General features: G+C 41.4%; 1 protein-coding gene across 4 annotated transcripts in view; it reads right to left on the reverse strand.

The window, feature by feature from the left end:
* Window positions 1-12,339, reverse strand: part of pitpnm2 (phosphatidylinositol transfer protein, membrane-associated 2) — a 90,368-nt gene that overhangs the window by 4,993 nt on the left and 73,036 nt on the right. For 3 of the 4 annotated variants that reach the window (XM_080418879.1, XM_080418878.1, XM_080418880.1), the window contains exons 18-27: window positions 11,496-11,633; window positions 9,319-9,501; window positions 8,233-8,499; window positions 6,852-7,000; window positions 5,276-5,392; window positions 4,970-5,086; window positions 3,771-3,919; window positions 2,276-2,425; window positions 1,618-1,801; window positions 128-256 (exon numbers count right to left, since the gene is read on the reverse strand). In XM_080418879.1, coding sequence (XP_080275005.1) covers window positions 128-256; window positions 1,618-1,801; window positions 2,276-2,425; window positions 3,771-3,919; window positions 4,970-5,086; window positions 5,276-5,392; window positions 6,852-7,000; window positions 8,233-8,499; window positions 9,319-9,501; window positions 11,496-11,633 — 1,583 coding nt within the window. The remainder of the gene's footprint in view (window positions 1-127; window positions 257-1,617; window positions 1,802-2,275; window positions 2,426-3,770; window positions 3,920-4,969; window positions 5,087-5,275; window positions 5,393-6,851; window positions 7,001-8,232; window positions 8,500-9,318; window positions 9,502-11,495; window positions 11,634-12,339) is intronic. The other variant, XM_080418881.1, reaches the window with a different exon arrangement.

The following is a 12,339-nucleotide window of genomic DNA, read 5'->3' on the forward strand; positions in this document are numbered from 1 at the left end:
TCATGAACATGGGCTAAATTGGTCATAACCAATAACCATTATGAGAGTATATGTAACCGTAGGAGTACCACAAATTACCACAAGGTGTAGTAGTACCCCATTTGAGGAACACTGCACTATAGCATACCTGACACTGATGCAGCATCTTTTTGGTGGGTCTTCCAACTATGTAGATGTGTGATGGTGGTAGGCCAATAGACGTGTACACAGAGATGTCCTTAGTGGAGCCATATGCAGCAAATATCTTCATATGGGCCTAAAAAAAGAACACATTTGGTTTCATAAATCATATATTGCTCTGAATATCCCTAGTGGTGGACAGTAACAAAGTACATTTACCCGACTACTGTACTTTACTTCAGTATTATTTTTTTGTTTAGTTGTATAAGACTTTATATTAAGGTTGGGTCTATAATGCGTTATAAACACATTTATAATGCATTATAATGCACTTACAGTATAAGGCATTATAACACTTGTTATAAATGTTTATAATTGTCTCCGCCAGGCCGAAAGGCATGGCGAGAGAGTATGTTTTGCACCCTGTCCGTCCATCCGAGGCCACAATAACCTACCTGACCTGGCGGAGACCTGTGCTCCGAGGAGCACTTTTTCTAGTTATCCATTATTCACAACTTATAACAAAGTTAAACTAGAATTATACAAGTAAGATGCGCGAACGCGGGAAGCAAACGCCAAAAAATAATAATAATAATGAAAAAATATTATTAAAAAAAAAGTAACCAATAAAAAAATATATAAAAAATACAAAAATAATCTGCGTTAAAAGGAGCATCTTAGAAAAATACAAATTCACAAAAAAAACTTTTTATGTTAACAATTCAACAAAGTGTTTGAAGTGCCTGTTTCACCCACTTCCGGGGGGCGGAGCCAAAATCCGAGCCCGAGACATTTGTTCGTAGACCCCCACTTAGGGGGGGTAGAAAAAGTTTCGGAGCGATTCGGGCACTTTTCATTTAACATGGGGTTTCAATGGGGAGTTTTTAGGAGCCTTCTCCGGGGCGTGGCTTCCGGGGGAGGGGGCGGGCTTAAACGCAACCTTGACAGGTGTGTTCAGTTTTCAAAGACCTTTCATTTGATGTATGGTACGTCTATATTGGACATTTACTTGGCTGCACACAGGCAGTGCACACAATACTGCACACAGAGACGCAGAGAGACACACACCGAGCACGGTGTCATAGTAAGCTCCACTTGCGCTGCGTTCGCAATAACAATATAATACTTCATAAACCTTGTTATAAGTTGTCATTCATGAGGACATTTAAACGAGTGTTATAACACCTTATAAGTGCATTATAATGCATTATAAATGTGATTATAATGCATTATAGACCCGACCTTGAAGTAAAGTGTTACCCAAATGGTAAGATTTATTGCTTTTGACTCCTCTACATTTCAAGGAAGGGACCCCCGGGAACCAATCTTACAAAAATACATGAACACATGAATAAACCACTATTTCAGAAAATTGTGAAGATAGCAGTTCACAAGGCATGCCATTGAGACACCTTGTGAGCTTGTACTGTTGATCTACTATTTTCACAGTTAAAATGTGTGATTTCGTACGTAAATGACATAGCCTTCCATACATACCTCACAGATGAGGGATTTGAGGAAGGAAGCCTTGTGTCTGAGTGGATCGTGGACCAGACGGTCACAGAAAGAGACGATCCCATGTGGAAAGTTGTGTTGAGACAGCCAGGCCACCACACGCTGCTTCTGCATGTCAGGCCGACCTGTCACATACACTATCAGATAGCCCAGGTCTTGCCAGTGTCTGCCAGGGAAGAAGAAAAACAAGCCGGATTTACACTATACCTCAATGTGTGCCAATGTCACACTCCAAAAGTGTCTGTAGATTGGTTCTTTTCAGTTGGTGACAATGTTGTATGATGGAAATTATGCATTACTCAAAGCCTAATACAAGACTCTAGGCAAGATGAATTGGCATTGGTACACTATACATGGGGAAATATTTATCATACAAATGACACCTTTCTAGGTTTCTGGTAATACAATTAAGATTTTGTACCAGATTAGAAAGCCCTTATATACTGTATTTCTCCATTTATGCTATAAGAGAGTAACATTTTTAGAAACCAATGTAATACAAATAAAATGAGCAAGAAGCAAATAATCTGTATCTGACATTTACCCCCATGGGCTGTGTGTGTACTATATATTTATCTAGCAAAGTTACTCCTAACCCACAGTAGAGTAGACAGACAGTATAAAATGATATATGTGTTACCTGACAACATCCACAGCTCCTGCTCGGACCTTGGGGTCACTGCCCATTATAGATACACTGGCAGCAAAGGACCCATCAATGCTGAAGACCACGAACTCTGTTCCCCGTGGCAACACGGTCAGATAGCTGTCACCAAACGTATGGTCACCTCTGTGACAGAACAACAAAGGGAAGGAAAGGGACATGGATGATAAGTATAACTTTGAGAAAAAATAGAAAAAGTAAATTATATTTTTTCCAATGCAAGGAAGCAGTCTCTTTATTCATAATAGCGCTGCTTTATATATAGTGCAGTAGACTACTCACATCATTCATGGGCAACAGCACTGTATGTACTGTATACTATCGTTGCTGTGATGTGCAAAACTGTTCTTTTTTTATTACTATTTAAAAAATATATATAAAATAGTGTAACACTCTTGTATGATGAAGTAGGGCATCAATTTACAAAAAAAAACTAAGTTGAAATACAGAGATACAATGTTTCTGCCCGACAGCGACGATATACTGTACAGCTTCATGGACCGTATCCACAGAAAGCGTTTGATAACAGTGAATCACAGTTTTCCACATTGGTCCCGCCTCTCCCCGATTTGAAGTGGTCGTTCGGAATAAGTGACATTGTTGAGCGGTGCTCCTCTCCAAAGATGGAATTATTTTCTACTTGAGGGGCGCCCAGAGCGCTCTGGTAAAAAAAAAGCGCTGGACGCTGAGAGTGCTCAAACCAAACGCGATGCTCGGCGCAGGGAAGAGGAGCGCTCCTAGAATGTCTTTACCCTAGAAATGCATGGCAGAAAGAAGCTTGAAGCTCAAAAAACACTCAGAATGTCTCAGAACACACGGCCCCTAACACAAGACTTGTATAGGTTGAAAAGTGTTCTTAATCAATTGATTCTCTTTCAGTTGTTGGGCCCCATCTCTCCTGTTTTTGCATTCAAGAGGTTTAGTGTAAAGAGAAGAAAAGGAGGTATAGACTAGTATAGACTCCTGGGGGACTCTGGTAAAGGGTTTAAAAAACTCAATTATAACACATTTACTTCTGACCTCACACTGAGAGACACCCTAAAGACATCCAATATGTCCTGATAACAGCATTCAGACTGCATAATAATAAAGTATCAGTCCACCTTATTTCCTTTATTATACCTGTAACATAGCAACAGCTGCAGAGCTGTCAGAAACGACTTTGACAAATCCACTGAGCTTCGAGCAAATTCATTTACATGTAACGTTTGATGACAACGAACCTAAAACTGATGACCAGCCTGTGTCTAAAAATAGCCAAGATAGGGGCTGAATCAGTGGTTTATCCCACTTATAAATGAAGACCTGGGTGCAGTCGAAAAGGGAATCTACAGCACAGAACTCAGCCTCCTTCAGCCTCGTGCCTGGGACAGCAGCACACCAGTGCCAATATCTCAGGGTATAGCATGATCACAAGTGCATTATTGCTTAACAGGCATTTGTCATTATGAAAAACCATAACGAAGCCTACCTGACCACCATTTTCACAGGATATACGCCAATACCCAGTTTTTTATTCCCAGGAATGATGTAGGAGACACGTCCACTGCTGTTGGTGAGCTCTGTGTCAAAGTACACCCACTCTCCAGATGGCGGTTGAGTCATGATATGGATGTCAATCTGGCACAAACAACAACAATACAAAAAAAACCTTTCAGCGGGATGAAAACACACACACACACATACACACACACTGCTTAGGGCTGTCTCCGCATAATCAATTAATCAGTCGGTTGATTAGTCTTTTTTAATGCTTTTTTCATGGCGGCCGTATAGTAGCTGAATGGGTAGATAGACCATCTGGGAAACAGAAGGTCGCCAGTTCACCTCCCGGCCCCGGCTATGTGTCGAAGTGTCCCTGAGCAAGACACTTAACCCATAACAGCTCCTCCCGAACGCTCATCATAACCATCTGAGCAGCCATCAGCTGGGTGTAGCTGAAACTGAATGTCCCCCCTTGTAGTAATGAAGGTTTTTCCCTCTCCCGTTTTCATGCTGAATTAATTAGTTCTTCAGAAATGATGAGCACACCCTCTTGTAAATGACAGATTTCCTTTAGTTCTGCCTAGTCTATAACTTTCAATAGTCAGTAGCCATTGTGAAATTAGAATGTTCAGTTGTCAACCTCACCGACCTGAAAAGGCTCGACTCAAACAAACATGAACAACACATTTGTTGATTAAATCAACTAATAGATTAGTCAACAAATTCTTATGAATATTAGTCGACCAAGAATTAAATTACTGTAGTTGAGGACAGCCTAATTTCCTACTTCTATACTTTATACTTTAACAATTACAAACATGTATCATCATAACATTGTTTAACCCGTTAAGACCGGGAAAGAATCTGTGTCATTTTTAGATTTCTTTGGCTATTCAAAAATAGCAGATCTACGAGCTCTGTACAAGCTTGTAGATCTGCTATTTTTGAAAAATCGTGAAAATTTGTGCAAATCTTTGAATATCTATATATATTTAATTTTTCAAGCAAACATTTGTAACTCAAATCTTTGCTTCTGGGGATTCTACAAATGTCTATGAGCTATGAGCGTGTACATCTGCTATTTTTGAATAGCCTAAGTATAAAATATGGATAAAGTGGTTACACAGATGCGTTCCCGGTTTGAATGGGTTAACCCATATCTTTCAGTATCATTGTTGTCATTACCTTCTCCCCAGTCAGGGTGACCATATCCAGCGGACCGTACATAAAGCGTCCCGTCACCATTTGAACCCCGTCCTCCGTGAAGACAACGTCATTCACTCTGTGGTTCGCCGTCACATTCTGATACACACAATCATGGAAAACGTCAATATTCTAATATAATACAGGCAAAACTGCACTAATTCCCACATAAGTTGAAATGCATGACCAATGAGAGAAGGTGACACGAATTACAGCACAGTGTCCAAATTCAGTTCAGATGATTATTCTGATCTGCCAATAGACATATCTTTATTTATCAGGCCTCACCCTGATCTTAACATGCGTCCTCTTGCGGATCCATTTCTCGCGGGGCTTGGATGGAGTGAATTCAGAAACCTCTCTCCCGTCCAGCTCCAGAATGCTGGAGCTCTCATGTCTCATCACCTAAAACAAAGACCATTTTAGATTTTAAATAAATATTTTACCTTTTTCAACATTATCTCCGTCTAATGGGTACTCACTAATGGGGCATGCCATTTCTCTTTACATAATCAGGGTCTCAAAGGTGGACTGTGGATAGTTTGGTCATTTTCCTACCGATGACATCATATTTCAGTGAGCCAACTCTCTAGGGTTGTAGTTCTTCTATTAGCTTGGAGTCCCCACCAATGATATCATTGGTAAGCAGGTTTCTTAACTGTCCACAGCCCACCTCTGCTCTGAGACACAGAGTGAGTAGACAGAAATAGTACCATCTTATATAAATGAGCATTAGTGAGTTTATATGATATTAATTATATGACGATTCGGTTGAAAAAAGGTGAAACGTGCATTATTGTGTCAGGAAGTAAAAATTGTAGGATAACTACACAGTAAAATCCTCAGGGTTCATTTAACCATTTGTACCATCTCAGAGTTAAATGATCTCAGGATTTGATCTCAGGATTTAACAGTATAATTAAAGGGATAGTTCATTTGATGACCGGCAGCGGTTCCGGTAGGAGACATAAAGCGTCTCCTTTATGTCTCCTACCGGAACCGCTGCCTACCCGTCCGCTGGTCATCAAATTATTGGCTTAGGAATGTGACAAAAACGTAAAAATATCCATTAATTCAAGTCTCCATGGGGTGACTAATCGATAGAAAAAATGTTTTTTTTTGGGGTGAACTATCCATATGGTCTCGTGAGAAAAGCAAGACCATTTAACTCCTGTCTTAGCTGCGCTCCATTGGCTCCCTGTCCATTTCAGAATTGATTTTAAGGTCCGCTTATTTGTTGTCAAATCTTTACAAGGGCTGGCACCTCCTTATCTCGCTGAACTTGGAACCATATGCCCCAGTCAGGGCTCTGAGGTCTGCTGACAAATTGCCCCTGGAGGTTCCCAAAACTAGACTAAAAACCAGGGGTGACCGTGCCTTTGCAGCTGCTGCCCCCAGGCTCTGGAACAGCCTACCCCTTCCCATTAGAAGTGCTCAGACTATTGGGGTTTTTAAATCTCTCCTTAAGACTTTTCTCTAGCTTTTAATGTTGTTTGAGTCCATGTCTTTTATCTTGTTTCATATGTTTTTATTTTTGCATGTCCTGTGACTATGTCGTTGCTCAGGTCTGTTCTGTTGATGCCTTCTATGCACAGCACTTTGGTCAATTTCGATTGCTATAAATGTAAATAAAACTTGATTTGATATAATTGTTGGTAGTGGTGTAAAGTAACTAAATACATTTACATACAAGTACTGTACTTCTACTCCACTACATCTCAAAGTCAAAAATGATATTTTTTACTCCACTACAATTATTTTTAAACTTTAGTTACTAGTTAAGAATGTGAGTATTTTTTCCTCCATCACTGATTGTTGGCCATCAGTCATGGGTGGGGTTTTCATTGTGGAATGACGGGGTCACCTGTCTGAGTATGAAGGAGACGACGTCAGTGGACTCCCAGTAGGACGCGTGGAAGAGGTGGGGCAGAGCCACGGTGGGGAAGGCTGTGAGGGCGTCAGGGCAGTACAGGGCAAAGTCCATCCTCTTACTGCCCCACCAACACGATGCGACTACAACACAGAGTGGGGGGTAGGTTTGTTAGTGGTCGATCGATCTATAGCCCCTATGTTCAATTTCCCAGACGTTTCGGTTTGGCGGAGATCGCCGATCATCTGGCTACAGGGCAGAAACCTCTTATCTCCGATGTTTGAACTTTTTTTCCCCGTAATTTAATGCCCTTCTTGATCATACTACAGCGTCACACAAAAGTATCAAAAGTAGCAGATCTGCAAGCTCGAAACGCTAGTATACACCCCTCAGGGGTCTATACTAGGCCCCATTTCCCCCCCTAGGTATCTTCACTGAAAATAGCCGCTCTGCAAGCTCGCAACATGTTGCGTTGCGACAAGTTGTGTGCTTGTAGAGCGGCTATTTTCGCAGAATGTTCAGCCCAGAATAGGGAAGCTAGGGTTCATGTGGTTAAAAAGGAAGTACAAAAGTAATGGACTTTTGGTTACACTTGTACAGTACACTCTCTGAGTTACAAATAGGTATAATTTACATTGAGGATTTGACTGTGTGCTGTAGCTCAGGTTTGAGAAAGGCTGAAAGAGGTACAGAAAATAAACACAGTTTCAGAGGTTTCTTCACTACAAAATGTATAATGTGTTTTTCTAATGTATTTAAAGCAGCACTAGGAGCACTATTCATACTAATAGAGAGAAGGTAGCTCTAAAGAGGTTTATTAGCTTCCACACTGGGAAACAAAAACACAAACATACAGTATAAGGACTTTGTTCAAGTTGAAGAGTCGTCTACTGAGAAGCAGAGGAGAGCAGGAGGACAAGGGAGGTTGTGGATAGCAACGTGGGAAGTGTGTTGAGTCAGACTCATTACAGATACAGTAGGAGGAAACTAGAAAGGTGCGCTCAGTGAGGCGCTTATCTCCGCCAGGCTGGGTGGAACTCCATAATTGGGCAAGACATGACTTGGGGTACTCTGATCTGATCCCATAGCCGAGGACAGTCAGTGGGTTAGAAGGCTACAGATTCACACGTACGCACACGCGCGCACGTTGAAGGATTTGAAAAATATTCAGGGATTGAGTTCCTTGACCTGCTGGCAGCGTGCCCAAGAAATTTGACGCTGATGCTGACAGACATACAGAGACAGAGGGGAGAACGTAATCTCCCCCTATCTTCGGCCTGGCGGAGATAATAGGAAGGCGAGGAAAGTGTACGCGGCTACTACAGTAGCGTCTTTCCTTTCCTGTACATCCTCTCTACTACCGGGTCCAGGGTACCTTGCTCTATGCACTCCAGCGCCCCTGGTGGTGGCGGTAGGGGAGCAGCAGCGTCGGTGTCAGTGACGACAGAGGAGATATCAGTGTGGTCAACGGCTAGGTCAGAGCCCTGCTCAGACTCCACGCCATTCGGCCTCAGGATCACAGTGCGGTGGACTTTCTTAAGCGACTGAGGGGATGGGCTCCCGAAGCCGAGTTTATTGTAGTTTATTGCCAGCTGAGACAACAGGCTGACCCCTTTAGACGTGCTACCTTCACATGTGAGTGCTGGGGTGCGGCCGTCGGCGATGGGGGAAATGAAAATACGACAGTTATGAACACCAAACATCAATTTCTGTAACACAATAGTTGTGGCTAACATGCGTTGATGTCGTGTGCTAGGTATTCTTGTTTCATACAACCAAGAGCCTGATTTATACTTATTCAATCAAGAGAGAGAACCCATTTATCAGCTTCAATTATATAGTGTACCAGTTCCACATTGTTTAGGTTTCATCACTTCCAGTTTCACTTCCTGTACCCTGAGCTCTCTCTCCTGACTGGATAGAATTTGTGACCCGACTTAAACAAAATATTTTCTGCTTACTAAAGCGCCAGAGAGACAGGGGAGACCCCCAATTACTGAACAAACACTATATCACAATGATTGAAATATCACTTACAGCAGTGGTTCTCAAAGTGGGGTCCGGGGACCCCCAGGGGTCCTTGAGGGAGTTCCAGGGGGTCCCCAGCTAAATGATAGTTAGGAGCCAAATGGACCCTTATGGGTCTGTAACTCAGAGTGTGTACAAATGGAACCAAATGGACACTCTCTGAGTTAAATTAACATTGGTTTTACAATATAAATTGGGGTCCCAGAGATAGAAATGCCATTAAATGTGTGTCCGTAGCCTAATGCATGTTAAACTGTATATGCATGTTAAATATATCCTTGGCATATCTTTTCAAATGGGGGTGCGCGGGCTAATAAGTGTCAATTTGGGGGTCCTGGACATGAACCACTTGAGAACCACTGACTGACTTACAGCACGATATTATGAGCGACAGCCTCACACAATAAGCGGACGGAGGGAAAGAGACACTCACTGTTGGTGATGCTGGAGGCGGTGTACTGAGTGTAGGTGTAGGAGTCGGCCATGCCCGACACCTGGCTTGCGATGCTGGCCTCGCTGGCCCTGCGGAGGCCCCTGAGGAGAGGGACCCCCGGCAGCGGCGAGGACGGGGACTGGCCCTCCACGAACACGCCACAGTGCGAGTGGAGCACGTCCGCTGTGGAGGTAATAATCAACAGTGGTGGAAAAAGTACAGAATTGATTTATTATCAATACTGCAATGTATAAATACTCTGTTACAAGTATAAGTCCGGAATACAAAATTTACTTGAGTAAAAGAACAAACATATTGGTATCAAAATGTACTTAAAAGTACCAAAAGTAGAAAGTACTCAATATGCAGAATGTCCTGTTTCACACGTTTTAACATGTATACAAAATATTTTTGAAAATAGCAGATCTACAAGCTCACAATGCGTCGCATCGCGACGCATTGTGAGCTTGTAGATCGGCTATTTTCAAATGGCCCGAAATGTATGGCTGAAGTGGGTAATGTACGTTTTGTAATAATAATTCAAATCTACAAAGTAACTAGTAACTCATGTTTTTAAAAAATGTTTTGGAGTAAAAGCATAATATTTGCCTCTGAGATGTAGTGAGTAGAAGTCAAAATACAGAAATTTGGAAATACTCCAGTAACGTAAAAATACCTCAAAATTGTACTTAAGTACAGAACTTGAGTAAATGTACTTAACACCACTGATAATCAACACATGCAGGTGTGGTACTCGTTACTTAAAGGGATACTTCACTTTCAAATAAAATAAACATTAAAAAAAATTATTTAAAAAAAATGAAAGAAGTTATGGCAAAATAAAAGCCCCCTCACACATTAGTAGGACACTCTAATGCGTGAGGGGGCCTTTATTTTGCCATAACTTCTTTCTTTTTTTTTAAATAATTGTTTTTAATGTTTATTTTATTTGAAAGTGAAGTATCCCTTTTAGTATGAAAAGAAATAATAATAATGTTATGTTACATTATTATTCTCTGTGCCGACTAATGCATTGAAGCTCTTCACTTAATTATGATTATTACCATTATTACCAATTACATTATTAATGCTATTAGCAGCTACACACTAAACTCCCCAGTGATAATGTATCCAATTATAACCCTGAGAGCGTACAAATGTCACCAAATGGACCCGTGGGGGTAGATTTGGTTACAGTTGCACGCTCTCGGAGTAAAAGCTTATTATTATTATTATATTGTTATTTTTATTATGAGCTGCAATCCGGAACTTATTAGAATTTTTGTAACTTTATCTTAATCAATCTATATGGTAGAGTATGTTAATACAAAACATCTGCAGTGGGTGACATTGAGACATTTGACCCTGGTGCCGGGGTAGGACACCCACTGGTTGCCAATTAGTACTGCCTGAAGCTCATAAGGTATAGTAAATATGGACAAGTGGGGGGATTGCACCTTGGAAGAGCGGCAGAAATGTAGTCTCTCTTGCGGGAGGGAGACCCGGGGTTCGAATCCGCGGCTTAGGACATAAGAGTTATGGATTGCAGCTTTAAAATAAGTGATTCTCAAAGGGGGGTCCTGGGACCGCCAGGGGGTCCATGAGGGGGTGACAGGGAGGTCCCCAGACAAGTTAGTTAATATAGCATAAAAAAACTGTTCAACCACTTTAAACCCGTAATACTGTACATCGGTTGTTTGAAAATAGCCGATCCACAAGCTCACAATGCATCACGGTGCGATGCATTGTAGATCGGCTATTTAAAATAAATTGTGATTTATTATTATTTTTTACAAAAATTAGAATATTTTTGAAACTTTTTAACAACACAAATCTTGTATGGGGGTCCTTGGCACAAAATATTTTCAGATGGGGGTCCGTGGCCAAATACATCAAGAATCACTGAACTTCAGTACAGTATGTCCTATACTGTAAGTGACCTTGCAGACATCAGTCCACATGCCTTTTTTGGCGTCTATGAACTGGCCAATCACCACTTAAGACCCTCTATCTACTGTATACCTTTGCCAAAAATAACGAATTGAAATTGCTCCCAAATAATTTGGGGGTCCTTGATATGAAACCGTTTGAGAACCAGTGTTTTAAAAAGGAACACTAAGGTGTTTGACTGACACACGAGAAGCAGACAACGTTAAAACAAATGGGTGGGTACACACTCTCTGCGGGGGGCTGCAGTGCCTGCCAGTTGAGGACGGGGACAGGGATGGAGGTCTCACTGACACCACCCTCCTGGCAGCGGTGGGGGGCTACACCCCCACAGTCCAGCAGGTGGGGGTTACTCTGCATGGTCTCCACTATAGGAGGAGGGTGGATGGCGGCAGGGAGAGACAGACAGACATGGAAGACACAAGTAGGTGTGCAACAGTTAATCCAATGAATCCATTTCATTGATCATTTGAAAAAAAAATCTAATAAAATGATTGATTTTGGAGGTGCAATTGATACTTTTTTCATTCTAAAAAAATAACAGATCTGATGTGACGCGTTGTTCGCTATTTTTGCAACACAGCGTTGTACAACAAAGTATAACACTGGTCTTAAATGTTAATTAGACTAAACTATTTAGTTTATTGTGAAGGGAAAAAATCGATTAGATTTTTTGTGTCAATTCGTTGCAAAAAACAAACAAAAACATTATTATTATTTGATTGATCTAAAAAGGAATCGGTAACATAATTGCCAAGAAAATAATCCATCGTTGCAGCCCTAGACAAAAGACAAAAGACATGAGCTGACTAACATACAGTACTGGACAATATAGGAATTTGAAGTGATTTAGCAAGACTGGCAACAATTACAACATATAGACTACATAGATGCATACAGTAGTACAAAGAATCTGAACACATGATTCATGAATAAAGAACAGATCTGTATCAGCCTGTGTGTGTGTGTGTGTGTGTGTGTGTGTGTGTGTGTGTGTGTGTGTGTGTGTGTGTGTGTGTGTGTGTGTGTGTGTGTGTGTGTGTGTGTGTGTGTGTGTGTGTGTGTGTGTGTGTG

Source organism: Gymnoscopelus braueri, assembly GCF_963280865.1.
Source record: "Gymnoscopelus braueri genome assembly, chromosome: 22".
Lineage (NCBI taxonomy): Eukaryota > Metazoa > Chordata > Actinopteri > Myctophiformes > Myctophidae > Gymnoscopelus > Gymnoscopelus braueri.